Genomic DNA, 22,596 nt, shown 5'->3' on the forward strand with positions numbered 1-22,596 from the left:
GTTGAGGTAAAGTGAAAATGTGTAATTAAGGAGATAAGAATAGAACAGAGATGCTTGAATCGTGTCTGCAATAAGTCAGAATTTGTGACTCGACTGAGTCATTGTGAGAGTAAACCAGTCAGATGGGTACAGGCAAATCATGAAAGGTCATGAAAAACCACCAACCCTGAAAAAGAAAAAAAAAAAAAAAAAAAAAAAAAAAGCACACAGTGAGGCTTGATTGGGGTGAGGGGGCGGGGACTGGCACGCATGCATGGACTAATGAGGACAGGTGTCTGTGTGGCACTGAGTGCCAGGGGCAGCAGGGTGCTAACAGAGGGGCAGGGATACATAGGCGGGTGGGGAATTAGCAGAGACATGGGCCGGTTTGACAAGAGGTCAGAATGCACCGACACTGAAGAGCTACAAAGGGTCAGGCATGTATAAAGCTTCTTTGTTGTTGCTTCTCACCAAAGCACAAAAAAGCAACAACCCACATTGCATAGTGAAAAGTAAAAATACACTCAAAGGATCACTGTGATATTAACAATAACATTTGGTCTGCCCTGCCGATCAGATTCTTTTTCTCCCCACAAGTCCAGGTCGGCTTGACAAAAACCCCAAAACAGGGTCCAGAAAACTCAACTATACTTCTATTGCAGCAAATCCTCAGAGAAGAAAATAAAACCCCAAAATTGCATTTTTTTTTGATGACTTTCCTTTTGATCAGCTGATCAATGTATCGACAAACTGTTCTGGTGCTAAAAAAAAAAAAAAAAAAAAAATGCAGTGATGATATTTTAATGTTGGAAGGACTCCTTAAGTTTAGCCAGTATTAGAATGATGTCCTTTATATTGACATGCACAAAAACACGACTGAGCTTGTACTGCAGGAAACATGCTAATAAATAAGTAGATAAAACACAGAAGAAACAGGAGTATTGACCAGATAAACTCAGTCACTAGTGCTAATTGATTCTAACCAGTCAAAAGCAGGAATGCAATCAATAGACATGAGAGCTTCCAGCATGTTATCTCTACCACGAGCAACCACCAGGGGGCAATCCCTGAAATCCTGCATGATCAAGTCAAAACACATAATGACAACATGCATATAGTAAATCAGAGCAGACCCTGCTGTGCTTTCTTTCACAATAGGGTGTTAGCAGAATTCCAATTTTGTGATTTTCTGCAAACATGGAAAGACAATTTATTTATCTGCAGCTCTGTGGCTCTCTTAAATATTAGATACAGATGGGGTGTGGTAGAAAATGCCAGCTATTGCAGAACCGCATATTCAGAGAGTCAGTCATTCCAGACTAACAGAGCCACCTACAAAAGGGCTGACAGCTGGCATGAGAAGTCCCCACATGGACATGCATGATGCCAGTTTGGGTGACTCCCAGAGGAAGACGCCAGCTGTGCCACCGAAGACATGCCGTCACGCAGGGCAACAGGGCAGTTTTAGACGGGTGTGACTTGCCTATTTACCGCTTTCTCTAAAACCTGACGCCAGATGGGATCAGCAGGTATCTCCTTCTTTGTTGGGAGAGCGAGTATTGTACTACACTGGCAAAGCAGGTCACGGCTTGAGCAGGGAGAGAGAGTCGGTGGAGTCTAGAGGAACAAAACGACACCTGCCTATCAAGAGAAGGGACACAAATGCAGGCTAACAACAACAACAATAACAAAAAAAGGCTTTTCTTGGATGAACTGAGCTGAACAAAACAAATGTAAAAGAGGCTTAAGAAAAAAACAAAACCTTTCTCTGGCAGCTAAATTAAACCGACCCCAGTTTTCTCTGCCTGGGTGGTTTCATCATTTTCAGTTTGTACAGTTGTGCGCTCGTCTTTGGCTCCAAACAAATGCACGTGTACCGACACAAGCACACTGACACAGAAACGGTCCGAACCCCGCTTGAAAAGAGCACGTTGTCTTTCATCTGTGACGCACCATCGAGCATTTGTCACAGCTTTTTAAACAGATTTACTCTCAGCATTTCGATGACTTCAGCGGGCACACACACACACACACACACACACACACACACACACACACTGTGATTATATCAGCATGATTCACTTCCTCAAACATGCAGGTCTGCTGCCTCCATAGTAATCCAAGTAAATCTGGCATACAAGGACTTTTTTTTATATTTTTTTGGCAATGTGGCTTTTCCTTCCTGGGAGAGGCAGAGGTGTGACATGCAATAAAGGTGCCTTAACTTTTAAGGAAGCCCCTTAGGTACAATTCTAAACTCAAACCATGCAAAAGCTGCCTGTAAAATCAGGCAAAGGAACCTTTTAGATAATACCGAAACACCCTTTTTACTCTTCTCTCATGATATTTAATAATAGTGCTGAAAAATGACTCGGACAGTGGACACATACCATGACTTCAGTGCTTATGAGCATGTTAACACCAAATGTCTCCCTTGCCAAAGTGGTGGTCAGGGCACTGTAGCAATGTGTCACCCAGCATCTGATCGCATTAAACATGGCTGACCAGCCGTCTGACTCACTGTTAGGAAACACACAGCAATAGGACAGTGACCCTTGGCTCCTTCAGTGGCAGCACTGGTGCATGTTATCCACACAGAGGCCTTCCACTAAAAACCTCCACTTACTCCCAAACACCTCGACCGCTTTGCTTTGTATTGCCGTTTTAGCTTATAATGGAAGCACTTATAGTTTATCCCACTAGTTGTATAGTAGGAGTATACAATTTATTTATATGGCTATTTTTAAGCATTTTATATCAGCAAAATGAGCCAGCCAATCGGGAATTGAACCTGTGTCTTGTTGCTCGCCGCATTTGCACAAATGCAACATGCACACAAATCTTACAGACTCCATTTCTCATTAACATTATGATTTATGTGGAGTGCATTTACAGGGCAGACACTGCAGGGTCTTGTGTAATATTTTGTTACATTGTTCAGCTGAACTCGTTTATTCATAGGCCGTCAGAGGAACACGCATATATACAAAGCATAACTAGAAAAAACTATTTGAAATGCTTTTGCATTAAAATCTGCATGTGAGACAAAAGAAATTGAAAGAGTGAAGACATGACAGTTGGAGAGCTGAAATATGGAGCCCAGTTTGAAACTAATTTCAGCAGACTGCTTGCCCTGTAGCAAACAAATCCCATTCAAAAACGCTATTGTACAGAGTTAATTTGCAATTTCTGATGAAACACTTTTATATTGTTATATAAGAAGGACTTTCAGCATTGAATTCAGCTTTATAAAGATTGGGATCAGCATTATCTCCTCTGCACTACCACAGGCCACATGAGCGGTCAGACAATCACGCACTAACAAGATAGATCTCAGAAGGCTATTACCCAAAATGACACCAAAGGCTTGCAGCCGCGCTGGGAAAGATTAGAATTCATAAAGCAAAGCTAAGACTTCCTGGGCAGTCTTCTGTCTTTACGGTGTGTGGAGCTGCATCCTGAGTTTGACCACAGAGCACGTCAAAGAAGAGATTACGCTGCTGATTGACAAATCGTGGTTTAACCAAAAACATCTGGAGATTACACCCCATTGTGTTATCACGCTGCTGAATATTCTGAGACGAGGGAGAAAGACCCCAAGTGACAGAGAGAAGGGCAGGATGTTATGGTTCTCACAACCTGCAGCTGGGAGACGGTAACACGGTTTGACTAGCCACCGCAGTCACGTGACACGCTCACTGGCAGCAGGGTGAAGCAGAGGTTACGTCAGCCTGGCCTCTGGAAGTGGTAGTAGTAGTAGTGGTGGGTGATGGTGGTGGAGGGGTGGGCTGAGCAGCTGTTGCAGCTAGTGCGCCAAAGGGCTGCCCATCCTCAGTGCATGCCAGTGTCACCGATTGAATTCCTGCTAGCTTCTGTGCATTCAGACAGCTCACAGATCTCACACACGTGAACTAAAGCGTCGTTTTCTGGGTGCTTCTGATAAAATTATTTAAACAATATTTCTGCTGTTATACTGAAAAAAGAAGTTATTAAAAAAAATGAAGCAGTCATTTGCAGCTGGACTCAATTTTAATGTTTTTAGGTTTATTATGAGTTATGGAACAATTAAAATTAAGTATAATTGTAGCCAAGGATAATTAAAGAACACTGGTGACTTGTTTGGGAGTTTGAGGAAGAAGGAGAGTTTTGCTGAGAAATGCTGATTTCTGTTCTATATTTTGCTCAAATAAATAAATAAAACAGTTAATCACAAAAAAGTAGCCATTTGTTCCAGCTTTGGTATTTTTCTTTATTAGTCAAAAGCCCTTTGTTTTTGCATATAACACAGAGCACCAATAATATGAAGGCAGGCTACAGTAATGGATTACAGGCTTTGGAGTCTTGTAATGAGATGGATGCCTAAATGGCTTCTAGCCATGGAATGTAATTCTTTGCACAGGGTGTTTTCTACCTTTTTCATTTTCGTATTGCACTTGTTAAAATACACCACCTTTCAAATACAGCTACAGAATATTTAAAAAAAAAAAAAAAAAAAAAAAGGGAAACTATCAAAATAAGACACCCCGGCTCTGTCCCCAATCCCTCCTCCTCAAATTTCTCAAAACTGACATGGGAGACACACCCTTACACTTATGACAATGTTGAAACCCTGATTGCTCTTTTTAAAATAAGGAATCAAAAAACATAGTTCCCTCAGGGGCATGTCAAGCATACTTCATGCACTTCTTAGCATGAATGAGTTGAGAACAGGTCTTGGAGGACAAGCCGAGAGCAGAAGGGAGTGCAAAGTGTTGACGAGGCATGAGCTGGACACTAGAGTGGCAGACGGAGGGGATAAATGAGCGTGCTGTCACACTGCAAACATTATGCCTAGAGGAAGGAAGGGAAACTCTGTTCGGCTTGATAATGAGGTGCCCAAGTCAGAAATATTGCATCTACTGCTTCCATCAGCAACTTCCACTGCGCACGAAGAGAGCAAGGCATAAGATCGGCTTCATTTCTGCATATAGTCTCACATGAGCGTGGCTTAAATCTGCACCAAACTAAAGTATTTCCATTTATCGTCATTAAATATTGTTCCATTCTTGGATACTTATTTTAGATGGCTCTGAAGTGGCTTGTGTGTGGGGACATGTAAAGCACATCTGAGGCTGGGTCAGAATTCACCAGCCTATTGTATATCGTATTAGACAAGTGACCTATATAAGAAAGCCTGGATGAGAGGTAGCATGACAAGTCTGGGCAAACTAAGATTTATAATGGTCAAATATGGTAATTTATTAAAGGGGGGGGAAAAAGGAGGTCAGTGATAAAAATGATCTAATGAGCACCACATGCAGGGTTTCTGGAACACCTGAGTGAAGGTCCGTTACATAGAAATGAACCAGCTCTTGCCAAATCAGTGAACACAACGCTCATTAGCGGCATCGCTGTGGCATAGTGCATTAGTAGGTGCTACTTAGCAAACACACATCTACATGTTTTAGCCGTCTATTACCCAGTAATGTAGGCTGCTCTTGTTGGTCATGTATCTTAGAATAAACAAGTGATAAGAGACAAAAAGCAACTAACAGATCACACTCCACTGGAGGCACTGTTTGTACTTCAGATCAGTGCTCGTTGTGGTTACTGGGTTTTTTTTCCAAGCTTCCTGGAAATACCAAGTAAGTGTTTGTAGCCTGTACATTGGCTGAATTCTCTCTGCTTAGCGGCACAAATAGACACAAATGCAGGACTATGAATCCAGCTTAAGCTGATGAGTACCAGATAAATCCTCTTTATATTTTGCAGTATACCTGTGTTTTGATTCTCATCTCTGTGGTGACAGTCCTACCAGCAGGGCTGCATTTTACATTCACCAGCAGTGATTGGTTTACCAGAACTGAAGAGGAAGCAACAGCTGTAACAGAGACGACTAAGCTTTGCACTGCAGGTTAAAATTTTCAACATATTTTAAAAGGCTGATTAATGCTGAACATCCGGACTGGGTGTTGGATGAGATATGGCCATAACAATAAGGCCGACACTCCAACTATGACACAATCCTGCCTGCCTCATGTGATACTCTGCATGGGAAACGTCGACCGATTCATTTTTCGGTAAGAGGAGATTATCATTATTATTTGCTTTCTTTACGCTGTTTCATCACTTTCTTGCTGTTAGTTTCTTCTCATTAATTGCAAATTTGTTTTCCTTTATCATGAAATAAACACTTCTACAAGTACCCACCCAGGTTCCAGTTCTTGTAGATCAAATTAACATTTACAGTCACTGCATAGACTGCAAATATCACTCTTGGACATCTGTACATCAATGACACGTCACGTCTGCAAGTGTACAATATACTGGTGTATTACTATTTAACCACAAAGTTCCATGATTTCTTTTTCCCCAACCAGTTTTTAGCAGTTCAAAAGTACAAGACAAAACTAAAACTAATAAACATGTTTAAGAAAATAATCACGAAAACAATGATTAGTTTTTAGATTCAGTCTGAAAATAGCTACTTGTTAACTTTTTGTTGAACTCCAGAATCTTCAGCTAAATTTCAAGAACAGAATATACTCTACATCCCTAACCAAACTGGTGTGGGGGGCACATCCTGTGGCTAGTGGCCAATACTCCCCTGCTGAGGCTTTTGAAACATCATCAAAGTGGCCTTCCCACAGAGGTTAGTATCAGCAGGAGACAGGATGGTGGTATGATGAATAAACATTAGTTTGGCTAACTTCTTGGACCAGGATGACAGCAAACTGGACTCAATCCAGAATGATTTCTTGAGTGCGTTACTTTTGAAGCTGTAGTCCCTAAGACATTTTGTACAGCATCACTGCACACCTTACTCAACCACACCAGCTTACACAAAGCCAGCATCTCTCACTGCCACCGCAGGACCAATAAACCGTGACACTGTTACTATGACAATGTCTCACCTCTTCCCCTCTTCAGCAGAGCAAGCACAAACTGGGATGCACACACACACACACACACACACACACACACACACACACACACACACACACACACACACACACACACACACCTCTTCGATGTTGATTCAAAGAGACTTTTACATTGAAAACCTCCCATCTTTCCCCATTCTCTTGCGACTGAGCTCTCGATGTAGATTGTTATGAATCTGGATTCAGAGCACAGACCGTCTACTGAGTCACATGATGCCATCAACCATGACCACAACCAGGGTCGCACCACCCACACTGCATCCTGATTTCTGGTTTATTAATAACAAGGCATCAATTATTCAGTTTCATGACCAGGAGTGGAGCACAAACTATCTCAGAAGTGTTTACACTGAGACATTTTTGACATCTCAGCAGAACAAAAACACTCCATTTAGTATTTTTTTTTTTTTTAAATCCTTGAATTAGAATAAACGGAAAAGCATTAGAACTAATGCACAGAATACATGCTCTGATGTACTGTATATCAGCACTAAAGAAAGCCAGCCTTCCCATCCAAATGCTAAGAAGATTAGTCCAGGGGAAACGTGACAATGTACTAAAATAGTGTGCAGCTTTATCTACTGGCCTGCCTGCAGAAAATCAAATCATGGAGCGACCAGCATGTTCACCCTGTACACTGCACTAACTGTGAGGATGACACTGCCAGCTGAGCACTCTGCACACACATAGAAAGGCTGTGACTGGGGCTTCTCTGGGTAGCTGAGTGCTATAGGGTTGCGCCTGGTGGAATATAGCAGGTACTACAGCAAGTAGTTACTTCACGTGAATCTCTGTTACATATGATCTGTACATAAAAGACTAGTATGTGTCTATCCTTCGTGAAATGTATTAACAGCAGATTAAAATATACTGTAGTTTTGACATGTCAAGTGATTTGATTCAATCTTCCCAGGTGAATTCATTTCAGTAACAGTCAATTTATACATCAACATGGATGGATTATATTCATTCTTATATAGTCAATGTACTTTTTCCACATCTGTCATGTAAAAGCATTTAAGTCAGCATGCTATAATGCTAATTCCTGCTGATTAGCATTACACACAAAATACTGCAGTTTGTTTTTCCGTTATCTGATCATAAAATGAAACAGAAAATTATTGCTTCACGGCGGCAATGGATTAAAAAACAAAAACGCAAACAAAAAAACACACAGGGATCAAAGTTTCTGTTTCTCTTCAAGGAGATAAAAATCCCTGTAACCAGTGTTGCTATCTTCCATCTGTTAAGACATTTATCTCTGACAACAAAAATCTCAATCTCACGTTGGCCCCTTAGGAAAAAAAGTCATCGTACTTTATTGTATTGTCTGGGAACCATGAAAACCGGAATTTGTGCTAATCCATCGAAAGCCAGTGGAAGATTTCACAGAAGACCTTCTTTATCTCATACAACTTTCAGCCTTTGAAAGATTGGAGTAATACCGTAATGATTATAATAGCTTAATTGATGGTGGGGTGTGCGTATCCTTCCAGTATAATCCTCTACAGCTGACTCTGTGTTGCCAACAACTTTACAGTATTTAAATCAGGTTTTTCTTACCCACTGGAAAAAGACTCAAATGACCTACAGCGTCCCCTGGAAGACAGTCATTTACTAAACTTTCAAGGGCATTTTAATACAACACCTTATGTATTCACAATCATGATCAAGAGGGTAGTACAACAGAATCCCCCGTGGTAAACATAACATCTCAATATAACTGGAGAGCACAACATGTGGAGAAAGCATGAGAGCAGAGATTGACTGATAGCAGCGAAATTAAAAGCCTCCCCATATCTCTACAGCAGAGTGACCCCACAAGCAACGGCGACAAACACACCCAAGCACAGAAAGCCAACACAGCATTAAAGCAAAGAAGGCGGTTTAAAGGAAAAGTTTTGGCAGCACTGTGTACACACCTTGGCATTAATATAGGGGTCAAAGGGCCCACAGCGTTTGAACTCTTTATGGTCTACAGAGCTCTGGGAGGGAGGAACAGAAGATAGGTCGATGGTTTTGGTTCAGACAAGCAATGAACAAATGAGTGATGGTCACAAATGAGCCAAACTAAATAAAAAGGAGAAGAAAAACATTTAGATGTCATGAACAGGCAGGGAGAAATGACACACAATGAAACCAAGATATTTCTGAGTGACTTTGTGGTTACAGACGAATGTTTGTTTGACCGAATGTTTCTGACTAGGTTTGCAAAGCTCATTATGGGTCATTTCTCCTCATCTCAAATAGGATAGGCCAGGGATGGTTTCAGTCTGGAAGCTATCTGTGCAGTAAGCAACCAAATAAAATATCAAATGTAGGAGTTAAAACAGTTAAAATGGTTAGAGGAAACAAGCACTTTTCACTCTAGCAAGCTGTCAAAGCACTTCAAGTATCACATTATCAAAGGAGAAGTTGAGGCTCAAGATGCACTGGAGTTCATGTACTCTCATCAGTCTTTTTAACGTTCATCTTATTCAAATACATGCCATGCTGCACTAGACTTTTACTATCTCTATATGACTCTTATTGCAAAAATGTCCACTTTAGTCTATTTAGAAAAGGATAAACGTCGTATAGTTGATGTTTAAACCATCAGAAAGGTCATCTTGACACTACCAGAGACCAAATGTGCTGAAAAGGAAAGAATCATTAGCGTAAAAGAGAGCTAGCAAGCTTCCATTAGGCCTTTATGGGTCTGCTGCAGACACACATATTGAAAAGTGACATCATTTCAATACGGTTTTCCCTTACATGTACTGCATGGGGAACGTACAAGCAAAACCAGAAGTGTAAGAGTGACCAACGTTGACACATGCACATTAACATAGATGACTAAGTGCATGGGCAGACCTGCTCGTTGAGTTTGGGGTGTGAAGGTCCTTGGTGAATGAGAAGCTTTACGATGTGCTCGTCTCCCTTCCACGCAGCCAGATGGAGAGGATAGCAGCCCTTGTTGTCTGCGATGTTAGTCAGAGCCTCGTTTCTTAGCAGCACCTCCACCACCTCGCTGTAGACGAATAAAGAGATAGGTCAGAAAAAGCCAACAATAAAAACGACATTAATAAATACTCAGAGCCTTAGTAAACAGTCAATCAATAGACTCAGCTTCCCCGTTGTACAATGGTCTGCCAGGCCAGACTGCATTAAATTTCAGAGCATAAACAGACATATTCCCGAATTCCAAACGGTGATCGCTAATCTACCTGTGTCCATTAAGGGCTGCGTGGTGAAGAGGGGTGTATCCAGTGCTGTCCACGCAATTCACATTGGGGCCTCTCCAGATACTAAAAAGCAGAAAGGATTGTCAGTTTTCCATAACAGGCAATACACAACAGGAATACCATACCCTACACCAAACAAACATTGCCCATCCCTCTGTAAAGTCTATCCACGGGTGTGACTGTTGCTGTTCTGATTGCTATCTCACGGCTCCAGTCTCTCACAGCTACATCTACTTTAAGGTGGTGGCAAACCTTCATGTTCTCTCCTATTCTTTATAAAGATAGGAGATGTCAGGAATGAGGAAGCACTGGGCCAAAAGCCCCATCAAACTAGGAATACAGAAAAAGAGAAAAATAAATAAATAAAAAGTACTGCCAGCAGTAGGAAGCCACTGAGATGAGCTCATCTACAATAAGTCTGTGCAACCAAAGCCTGATTATTCTGGCCGAGGTCCTGATGTAGAATAGGCTTTTGTTATGTAATCTAACTAACAATAAACAAAGCTTTGGGATGGAGCCAAAAGGCACCGATGGGGTAAAGTGTAAGACAGAGAGCTAAACTACTGCTGGCCTTTCATTTATTTGAGCTGAACTCAGCTGTCAGCTTAGATTGGTTTGTTTCTTTTAATTTGCAAAGAGCACTGTGGGGAGGAGGGAGGAGAATGATGACAGGAGCGGTGGTAAAGACGGAGTAGTGGGAGTAATTTCAAGAGCTAAAAGAGAGATAGAGTGCCAGGACGGGATAGTGAGGCTCTCTGAAAGACCTTAAAACATCCTAAATAAATCATGTGACTAGGAAATCCCAGCACTAGTGAACCAAATATGTGAGACCAGAGTCATCTGGCATACTGAAAGAGAATTGGAGCAAAACAGCTGGGCCTCACAGAGAATCATAAATTTAAGAAGATTTGTTTAAAAAGAGATGAGAATTTTTCAAAATTTATTTGGTTTTTCAGATATTCTGGGAAAGATGTCTGAAATGCAAAATACTGCCTTGACAGCTGGATAGCTTCATAAATTATTACTGGTAGGAATTTTGATGCTAGCAAGCAAGTAACTTCTATGAATGAAGCCTGGAGAGAACCGGGCAAAAGAATAGCAGCAGCACAGTGCATTTCCAACTCTTTACAATGTAAAAACAAATTTAAACACACGGTCTGGGAGTCAAACACATTTAAAGATACACTGAAGATTGATCTGTAACATAATCAGTGTGTAGACAGCGTGGCAGTGGATGCTCACCCTTATATCAACGCCACTGACAGAGTGTGACTTTGCTCCACATTCACGGCTCGTTTTTGCCGCAGTAATGGCTGTTTTGCCCCCTTAAAATACATCTCCCATAATAGCTCTGAGAACAGCCTGCAATTACACAGTCAGAGCCGTCTCATTAAATAAGTGTCTTGGAAGGCTCTGTAGCCTGCAGAACAATGGGCCTGACAGAGCATGGACGCGCAGAGACGCGCCACTCTACAACTCATAACAGCCTAAGCTGTTTATTTCTTGCAGCAGGTTTTCTGGGTGTCATCCCAACTAGTCAGGCAGCACGCGTGAAGTGGGATATCAAAAGCAGTGCCAGGAGGAAAGACTAGTGGGAACATGTGGCAAGAAATGTTAGGGACAGATAAAATTCTGTTAGAGAGTGGAAAATATGTGAGCTATGATTATGTCAACTTTTCAGGCACACACACACACAAATTCACTTCCTGTCTTTTAAAAGTAACCAAATGTGCAGTAGAGAGAACAGCAACACTGTCCTTTGCTTGTCCACTGAACACATCAAAAGGGAGACTGAAACAGACCGCTAGTTGCTGTCCTAGATAAAGAGTTATATAACTGCTTAAAGCAGAAATCCCATATACAAATGAACATAAACATGAACGGAGCAGTGACTACAACTGGAGAATTAAACAAAATGTGCCACAGGGCAGAAAAAAAAAAAAAAAAAAAAAAGAAGTAGGAGAGATGCAAGATCATGCACCTTTGATTTTGGTGCAGCCATTGTCTTACACAAGTAAAGGCAACAGTTTACTGTGCACTTTTATGTATCCTGTAGTATATCCACATCCAGAATTTTGACAATCTTCCAGAGGGAAACATTGTGCAAGACAGAAGTCAGCTGTATCATAAGACATACTGCAAGATTTCCCTTTCACATTTTAAGTCATAACCTTTAAGTCTGTATTTTTAGGTTGTTTTTACATATTGGTCTTCCTCATCTGTCATGAATCTCTGTTGTGTTATTGCCACTAGAAAAAGAGGGGAAATCTAAAAATACCACACAGAAACAAACAGTGTTTCACATCATCCTCATGACCCCAAACATAAAAAAAACAAAACAAAAACAAACAAACAGGAGCACGTATTATTCTACTGCCGCAATATTTCACTTTTAATCAGGGATATAGCATTAATCCTATCAAAATCACCTCCACGCAGAGGGAATGAAGATGTCAGCTCATTACATTTTCTCACTGTCACAGTATTTCAGTTTGCTATTAACAGAGGTGCCTGCAGCAGCAGCTTTAAGCGCAGTACAAGTGTTACGTCCTCTGAGCATTTTGGCAGCGTGGTACTCAAGGGCATGAATCAGAGTGGTGCTCGACAATCCACTTCATCCTCTTACTACGGCTCACAACCAACCTAACTGAGGGATGGGGCTTAGGCCCATAGCTGGGCAATGGTCAAAACGGAGCTGATTTGGTTTGGGAGGGGGCATATTCATGGGAACTGACTGAGGAATTCCTGTTTGAAAGGCTGAGCTAATCCTTAATTTGCCTGAGGGAATATCAGCAGGATGAGGCCTAAGTTTGAAAGAGATTCTGGAGGACTGTAATTCTGTTTTGTACAAAGCCTGGCTACGAAGAGATGAGGATGGATAAGAGCATTTTCCATCTTTTATTTTTACAGTCTTTACTTTATTGGTTTAACAATATTATATTAGTCATATATACTGAATATTTAGGCTTAATAATAAACTTTTCTTTCCCTCAAGTCCAAAAGTCACTGATGTATTATTTATTTAGACCAATTTATCTCACTGAAGTATGATTTTCAGTCTTGAAATTAAATCATGTTGAATACACGGTAAATAAATCAAGTCTGTATTGCAGTTTCATCCATATTCAATAAACCCAGTAATAGAAGCAAGTAAAATCCCATTTTAGTCCCACTGTTTACAATATTTCTTGCTTAAAATGTTTAAACAGCAGACAGTATACAAATTAAAACAGAGACTAGAGCATCAAACATCTCAAAATGTTCAAACAATATTAAAATCAAGGTATCTGAATATAGTTGTTTTAGCCACTGATAGATGGGCTGGGACACCCTATGACTAAATTTGCTACCTAATGGTGGGTGTCGGGTACAAAGGCCGTATGGGTTGCTGACTCATCTAAAGCTAGTCAGCAATGAATAGCAGACTGATCACACCCCTTTCTCATTTCTTAGTTCTTCTGCATATTTGTTACACTTTATTATTTTATATAAACAAATTCTAATATTCAACAAAGAGAACCCAAGTAAATACAAAATTCAGCTTTTAAAATGGTAATTCCATATATTAAAAGGAAAAAAGCTATTCAACCCTACCTGGCCCTGTGTGGAAAACTATTTTGCTCCTCCTTGTTAAATCATGAATTAAGTGTGATCAACTACATTTTTTTGGAAAGCTGAGTTCAAGTTTATTAGCCACACCCAGACCTGATTACTGCCAGACCCATTAAAGGAGGAAGTCACTTAAATAGAGCCCGTGAAGTCAAGTAGACTAAAGGCAACACATCATGCCACGAGAAAAAGAAACTTGGGAACAAATGAGAAACAAAGTGACTGATATCAGTCTGGAAAAGGTTTGGGACTCCAAGGAAACACGTTGAGAGCCATTACGCACAAATGGAGAAAATATGAATACTGGTAAACCTTCCCAGGAGTGGTCAGCCTACCAAGAGTGCATCAACAACTCATCCAGGAAGTCAGAACAGAAGCTGGAATAAAATCTAAAATCAGGCCTTACTTGCCTCACTTAAGGTTAGAGGTCATGATTCAACAATAAGAAAGAGACACAAATGGCATCTAAGGTGAAATCAACTGCTGACCAAAAAAAACAAAAAAACAAAACAAAAAAAACACAAAGGCTTGTATTACATTTGCCAAAACACATTTTGATGATGCCTGTGACTTTTGGGAAAATATTCTGTGGACTGATGAAAAAGTCTGACTCCTGTTACCTCAAGAAAAATACAGTATTTCATTAAGAGAACGTCATACCAACAGTCAAACGTGGAGGTGGTAGTGTGATGGTCTGGAACTGCTTTGCTGCTTCAGAATTGGGACAACTTGCTGTAATTGATGGAACCATGGATTCTGCTCTCTGCCAGAAAATCCAGAAGGAAAATGTCTGGCTGTAAGTTTGTGCAACAGTTGGTACAACAAGCAATACGTTTAGGGGGCAATTAGTTGACTATGAGGAAAAAGGAAGTTCCTTTAATGAATAAAATCTTAATTTATCGGGTTATCTTTGTCTAAGTATCAGAAATATGCAAAATGCAAAATCATGGCACTGCAGGTATAATAAAAACCTCAGCACTTTATCATTATTTGATCAACATTCCCATAAGCTTACATCATCTTGTGCCAGTGAACTCATGTCATTTACAGTAAAGCTGCATTCGTTTGCACACATCTACATTAGCTAACATTACGTGTAGCTCTTTTATTATTAACAAACAGTGTGATGTAAATGACAATGTTTTAGCACATTATTTCATCTGTGAACATGATTTCTGCCAGAGTCATATCAGATATAAAGATTTTTATTAGTTTGGAGTTAAACATAACAAACACGATAATCCAGCAAAATATAATCAAATATCTAATTTTTAAACTGAGAGTGCATCGGTGGTAAAAATGACATAAAGTGCATGTAAATGTTTATTCATTGAGCCCCAGGAAAAGAGCAAGGCAAAATGCAGTAGTAGGTTTAAGCAAATAAGAACCCAGGTGTGTGTGAACCCATGTGTCAAATAAACAGATTTGCCCTCCAGCCTATTAGCAGTGTAACCACACTGCCAGGGATTAGTCTAGGCCAGGGCAGTGAGCCCAGCAGTGACTGGCACATGTCGCCCACCGTCAGGGAAATTGGGCTTAATTATGCATACTGCTGCCGGGTGCTACAACCAGATGCCCTGCTGCCAAATAGTCTACTCGAACATCTTCTCCTCAGCAGAGGCTGAAGCACTGGCCAGAGTTCCCTATGCCTGCTGAGTACTACACTCACTGACTTGATAAACAAAGAAGAAAAAAAAAAAAGACTGTTAAGATGAAAACATCTAATTGATGTTAGGACCGAAAAGCTATGACTGTAATTAAGCAGTACGTGCTCATCATACACATTGTTACAGGTGAAATTACAGGAGAGCGTGTTTATAGCTACAAAGCAGTATAACGAGTTAGTTGGCACAGGGAAACGTATTAGGCAACTAAATTTCAAATGCATGACACAAGTATGGCACGGCTTCAACAAGTCTGTGACTAACAAGTCTTAAAGCTACTGATAAAGAGAACTTCTTGGTCATGTGGTTTATCGTTTTGACCATTTATGGAGAAGCTTTTCTAGAACTCATAGTGAGCTCATGTTGTATTAGGTATCAAATAGAATTTTATTCATGCCCAACAGCTGTGCGACACTGTGTTTAGGTACATTATTGTTAGCTAAATGACTATGGCAAAATTCATCAGTGAAGATACACAATGCTCCCTGCTTTGGTGATTAGGGCGTAGACATAATACATCTCAAGCTAGCAGAAATATCCCAGTGAGAACAGTGTTATGCGACAGGTTAAGAGATCACCTGAGTTATTACAGGGAATCCTGAGGGGGACTCAAATGTCTCTACGAAATATCATAGCAATCGCTACAGTAGTTGTCAGCAGACTTTACTCTGAACCACAAATGAAAGCCTTGTGGTTCCAATTGCGGTTGTATCCTCTGGGGACTAGGGTTGACCATAATTTCAAGGCAAGCCACATAGTTGCTGCTGAGATATTTTAGCTTGGATCAAAGTGGAGGAGCCACTGATCGCCCACTTTGATTAAAAGTGCTTCAAAAAGAATCCTTGAGGCAAGAGGTCTTTGAAATTAGTTAAATAAATGAACAGTCTCATTCATTTCAGAAATCCTAACTGTGACGATAAACATTTCAACGAGGCTCGCGAACAGTATTGATCTTGTTTTAGTGCTACCAGACTCTGAAACACTTCAAACTGTGTGACAGACATGCAGCAGCTCACCAGGCGACACAGTCTTGATGAAGCCTGATTAAGACTTCATGCCTCATAAATACACCACACTGAGCACTTCACAGTGCAACTGTGTTACAGCAGGAGGTGTGAATATATGTCATATGCCCACTATGATCAGAGCAGTCCAGTGCGAGGCAGCATAATCAAGATGACTTGCATGGAAAATGCTGGAGGTGAGGTAGGTAGACGTAAAAAGAATGAGATGGAACAAGAATACTTTTAATCGCAGATTCACAGCTGACGCTCCTGCACATGAAACACATCTGAATGTTTGCCCTGGCATCCGCTGAGCCTTTTGCTTGAAAGAACAAGCTCATGTTCAGTTTCAGCTCAAATCTTGTTGGATTGATAGGCAGTTATTTTCTGTTATGCACACAAGCCAATTCTTGAAATTGATTTTCTGTAGAATCCAGTTAGAGTTATTTAAGATTCTCAGTTTTGCTGAGAAGAAATTTGCCAGCACAGTCATTCTTTAAATTTGACACAATGACTTTTAAAATGACTCTGACACTAATCTCCCCTTCTTTGTGGTGATCTGTGGGTGTGAATATGAAAGTAGATGCATTTCTGCGTTTCACAGGTACAGTCTGGTGTGAATCTGCCTAGTCACAGGTTAAATCATTCCCGAGAACTTTGTTCAGTTTCTTTCTTACATTTTGCAGGAAGACCAAAGCAAAGGGGAATTTAAAAAAGAAAAGAAAAGAAAGACTGAGGCAAATTTGTTTCCTGTGTCAACACACTGGGGGCACTGTCATTAATCTGGCTACAAGTACAACATGTTTTAAGTTTGAGGTGGAGTAGACGTTGGTGTGGGCCCAGCAGGTGGGCCGCCGAGTCTGCTGAGAGCAGCAGAGTGTGAGATAAAAGAGGACGCCGCCTAGAAGGCAAGGCAAATGAAAAGGTCTGGGCTGGGGGCTGCAAGTAGCCAGTGAACACATGTGGGCCTGCACACAACAAGAAAGTTTCTTCTTATAAATTTGGTCAAAATGGGCACACACAAACACAAACGCACACACACACAGAAATAGCAAGCTCATCAACGTTAGTTTATATTTGTCCATTTGCTACTAAACGTTTTTTAGTAGCTGGTGTTAAATACGGTTCACATAAACACATGACCATAAGAGTCAGTGTAGGTGTCTGTGTGTAGCTGTCATATCAACTTCTGTTTCTTTAATGCAGGAAGAGCAGATAGAAAGTGTAAATGACAGCATTTTATCTCAGAAACCAGACGAGTTTTAGGACCACATGTCTTTCCATTACTCCACTGGGCTGTACATAAATCTCTGTAATGTCAGCTGAACCATAGCCCCAAATTGGGGCTATTGATTTGATATTCAAAGTAAAATAAATCTTTTGGAAGTCTCTGAACATCTAGATGTTTGGCCCCCTTAATTATATTTTAATTTCAGACTGGTTCAAAGCAGCCTTTTCCCCACAAAGCTAATGAAGAACCCCTTGACCCACTTGGATGAAATCTATTTTTAGCCAACCAGCACTAGTTTAAAATATGGAGGGCTACATACTGCATGGGAAGGATGCTGTATTTGTCGGCTTCTGCTCCCACCTCTCACACATATGTGGAATTCATCACTACTGAGTGCCTTTCAGCCTGCTTTCTCAGGCTACACAAACACGAGCCGGAAACATAATGCATAGAGCAGAGCATCCCAAACTCAGATGCTCTTGGAATGCTAACATGGTGGTGTTAGATTTCCCAGCTACCACTGCTCCCTCCTGGGTTGAAGCAGCTACAAATTCTTTCAGTTCAGAGGTCAACACAGGATGAAATGTAACTGCCATGCCTGCTGCTGGCCCAGATTTCTACCGGGAAATGATTTGAGGCTCTTTGTGGTTGTGAAAAAGTAGACGCTACCTTCTTAACACAGACTTTCATGCAAAATGTCTCAAAATGACATTTTGTGAAGAAAGTCCAGCTTTTCTGAAGCACAGCTAAGGACAGTGGGTGTCCAAACCCCGCTGTGAGCCCGTCATTTTGTACACACGTCATCCCTGCAACCCATCTTCACACATACTTGCACACTGGTCGCAATACAAAGAGAAGCTAGAGGAAATGGTGTTTTCAAAAGGACAGTAGGTGCAAGTTCTCCTGCAGCATATATTCTCTCGGCTGACAGCAGCCTGACAGCATGGGTCTGCTTGGGATGAGCCAGAAATTGTGGATGTAATGGGATGGAAAGATCTGGAGTTTTGCCCAAGCCTCTTAAAATGCTAACCAAGTATCAGAGCTGATGATCCTAGCGAGCATTCAGAAAGCAGAAAAACATCCCTTAGGAAAACTATATTTCAAGAGACCTTCGTGAATATCTTAAGCCGATGTTTATCTCCAAACACTGAAAAAGCCCCACTTCTTTCAGTCAACATCTTTCAGAAGCATACGGATAAATAAGAACTCTTAATAGGTGGTCCAGTTCAGTCCAAATGACAGCTCAATTTTCTTTGTAAAACTAAAAAAAAAAAAAAGTATAGAAAAGCCCCAGAATGGTCTTTTTTGGGCTGAAATGAATATGAAAAGCACCATTTGACGCTTTGTCAGTGGGACAAAGGACACGGCTGTGGAACTGGGAGACCAACCCTCATCTGGCTAAGCTCTCAGAACGTCTGTCCAGGACTCCATGCATTCCTCCATTAATTTCCCCTCAGTGGGCAAGCACTTTCCCTGCCAGGGACTTGTCTTACCTCCGGTGTAACCGCTGCAGCTGCTTGTGTTTGGATGACCTGGGCCAGGAAATACTAGTGTTGGTCTCTTCCTGTATACCTCTGGGTTCAAAAAGGGTCATAGGGCTTCTAGTAAAATCTACAGTATGGAGGAAAAACAAGTAAATATATGCCCTAAAATTAGATTAATGTAACTTAAATAGAGTAGCCACCGCTGTGCTGTAGTACTAAAAAGGTTACACTGTGATCATACTACTTGAGGAAGCCCTGCCCAGCTTGTTTCGGTGTTAATGGAGCACCATGGAACAAATGTTTGGGGCGGCAGGGGTGTTAAACACGCCGGGGGTCAGTGTCTGTACCATGGCAACGGCTGGGATGCCGCCTCCTGGGAAAGCAGACATTCAGCCGAGCAGAGCTGTACAACAGCCTGCGCACAAAAACACTGCAAGTCGTAACATGCGTTCCATTCCAGAGTACACACACAGACACCCAGACACACGCGCACACAAACAACAAGGAATGGGACAAAAGTTGATTAGCTCACTCATCTGCATCGCCTGTGGTTTCTTTCTGCGATAAACGAGTAGGTTTTTCCACTATATTGAATGTACAAGGTCAAATACAAACAGCAACTGACAACAGCAATAACTGTCATTATATGCCATCTCATATAACTGAGCCTGAAAAGCAACTTGAAGTGAGGAAAAGTGTTATTACACAAGTAGAAGTGAACATGGAATCAAGCGGAGGTACAAGCTGACACAACCAGAACAGGCGAAAATTCGCCAAAGAAAGCTGTCTTAGCCACAGATCAAATCTCCTCTGACAGGATTAAAGGCCTGCACTTTCTAACAATGGATGATGAATGGGTTGCAAAGAGATTTTGATAAAAGGGGGTTGGAAAAAACATGCACATACAAACCCACAGCCTGTGCCACTGTACCAATCCACTGTAATACCCTTAGATGTATTGACATTTTCATTGTGGAAACTAAATCAAATGTCATGCAGAACAGAAACAGCCCTCCGAAGCAGCCAGTCATAGTCAACACTCATGCAAATTCTTATAAGAGCCTGTCCAGTATTCTCAAGTGTCGCCAGCCAGAAGCTTTTTAGATCCACACACCACCTATTCATTTATTCATTTCCTCCCGAGCCTAGCCAATAATTTCCCAGAGATCCCATTGCCAAACACCGATTGCTCAAGACAAATGAGATGACACAATGGGCTCGCCAGTCCGCCCACGGAGCAGTGAGGATGAGACGAGTCAGCCTTCACCGCATGACATTTCTGAATTGGATTTCCAATTAGGAGAATTTAATGTAATAATCTCAAGCAAATCTTGCAGTCTCCACGAAGTAACACAGTGGCGCATCACCCCGAGCTTTGCCTTAACACTTCTCCCTCAGAGGAAGGCGGCTGTTACCGGGAAACCCAAGGGAGCAATTTTAGATGATTGACATACACTTAACCACAGACAGGCAACCTGCAGGTTGTATGAGAGGCAGCATTTAGAGAAGCTATAAGCCTTATATTTTTAAAGAGTCGACTCTTTTTCAACAAAAGGACTTTTAAATTCTTTCTTTGCAGGTTTTCATATTGTGTGTAACACACTGTGTAAACCACAGAAACTTCATGATTAAAACAAACAAACATGATCTTTCACCAGAGAGAAAAACAAGAATCAAACTGTGGCGAGCCAATAATGCAGATAACATACAGCACAAAATGAAAAATATCTTATGTGATTTTTTTTTTTTTAATGTTCTCAACATCTGCACAACCTTACAGGGATCGTATACTTCTACTAAGGGCTTGTCCCTTTAGTACATCTTTTAGCTTTACCCAGTGTGTGATTTTGGGTAATTGAATCTGATTATGTCCACAGTCACGATCAATTGCAGACAATACAATGTGGACAAGTATGATAGCTACTTTATATAACTCTGGGCTGTTTTTTCAGTTTTTAATAGTGACCTCATAACTACTGAAGGCTGACAGAGAAAGCAGGAGGAAGGAGAGCTAACTCTTTCTAACCATACAGAGTAGGTCTTTAATAGATGTGACAAACCACATCAAATGTTTACCTCACTGAGGACTTCCTCCAGTGACTACTAAAAAGAGAAAGTCATATTCCTGGTTCACACAAGTCTGAGGATAGTCAATAAGGTTTCATACGACAAAGATTTCCTTATAATAAGATAATTTTGCTAAACAATGAGAATCCAATTGTGAGAAGACTTTCCATCTCCAGACCTGTGACTGTGTTCACGTCCAGACTCTATGTAAGCATTATAATTACTGACACATCTGCAATTCGTTTCTTTAAACGTAATCGTGGGCCGATTCGTTACAGATTTCTTTAGTTAAGTTGCATAATTTCCTCTCAGGCTGTTTGTGCACATTACAGTAGAAATGGCAGTAACACAGGAGGTGTAGGCTAACAAAGAAGCATGCCACTGCATGGGCGCTGCACTGGTTTGGCTTGCGATTGTTTGACAATGCAGGGAAGCATGCAAACATGAAACATCGTTTCTTGCAGTAACAATAAAGGATTGGGTAATATTCGCCAGGGGCAAAGCTGCTGTCTGTCTCCCATGTAGTCAGAGCCACCTCGCCTCGGCTTTCCCCAAGATTACCTGAGCAGACTGGAGAGCGGATGAGAGGAGGCGCCGTAGCCACCGCTGTTGCCGCTTCCACCGGTCCCAGACGATCCGCCAGCGGACTGTCGCTTCCCGGATAAAAGCTTCTCCACGGCAGCCAGGTTTCCCGTGCGCGCCGCTTCAAGAAGCTCCTGCTCCTTTCCCATCGCGGATCCCAGAAAGAAATCAAAGGAGGCGCGGGGAAAAGAAGGAAAAAGGGGAGGGGGGTCGGTTATGGGAGTGAAATTCCTGTGCGAGCCCCTCTTTCTCCCGACCTCAAGTTATTTCTCAGTGCTGCTAAGTGTGAAGGGGAAACAAAAGCTCCCTCCGCCGCCGGATCCGTCCGACCCGATCCACGGGTGCTTCTGGCGTTCACTGGAGTGAAAAGTTTCTTTCAACAGCACGGCGCATCGAACAAACTTCCTCTGACCAGACCACTGAGCGTCGTCCGTCACTTCCTCGAAACTGCCCTTTCTTTATGCATCTCCAGTCCGAAACCCTTCAGACGCACACGCATTCGCACACACACACATTTATACCCCCTATCACCGCCGCCCTTACTGCTTCAATCAGAAGGTGGATGGATATAAGCAAGATGGCGCATTGAATAGAGACAGGCAGGATTTACCCATTCAGTGCTTTTAAGATCTGTTCGCCTCTGACCTCTTGTATCCACAGTAAACGTCCATACATAGTCCCTTAATTACTTACTAAACGCTTTATAAATTACTGATTGGTAGCTGTAAGTATAAATAATACTACTAGTAATAATATCAATAATAATAACAATAAGAAGAAGAACACAAATTAAGAATAAATATTTATGAATAACTATAACTGTGAATTA

The 22,596-nt window shown here is 41.4% G+C and overlaps 2 protein-coding genes across 2 annotated transcripts in view; both read right to left on the bottom strand.

Moving 5' to 3' along the window:
* The window catches only part of LOC102308690 (ankyrin repeat and SAM domain-containing protein 1A), a 46,963-nt gene extending 38,039 nt beyond the window's left edge, over nucleotides 1–8,924 (bottom strand). Inside the window, exon 1 of the mRNA XM_014334830.2 lies at nucleotides 8,825–8,924. The gene's annotated coding sequence lies outside the window, so the exon portion shown is untranslated. The remainder of the gene's footprint in view (nucleotides 1–8,824) is intronic.
* LOC121811801 (ankyrin repeat and SAM domain-containing protein 1A-like) lies at nucleotides 215–22,347 on the bottom strand. Its single transcript, XM_042222689.1, has 4 exons — nucleotides 21,747–22,347; nucleotides 10,109–10,189; nucleotides 9,756–9,912; nucleotides 215–8,887 (listed from the first exon to the last, which is right to left on the bottom strand). The coding sequence occupies exons 1-4, from the start codon at nucleotides 21,914–21,916 to the stop codon at nucleotides 8,771–8,773; spliced, it is 525 nt and encodes a 174-aa protein (XP_042078623.1). The 5' UTR covers nucleotides 21,917–22,347; the 3' UTR covers nucleotides 215–8,770.
* Nucleotides 22,348–22,596: the final 249 nt, after the last annotated feature.

This window comes from Haplochromis burtoni, unplaced genomic scaffold (assembly GCF_018398535.1).
Source record: "Haplochromis burtoni strain Fernald_Lab_line unplaced genomic scaffold, NCSU_Asbu1 Contig_91, whole genome shotgun sequence".
NCBI classification, from domain to species: Eukaryota; Metazoa; Chordata; class Actinopteri; order Cichliformes; family Cichlidae; genus Haplochromis; species Haplochromis burtoni.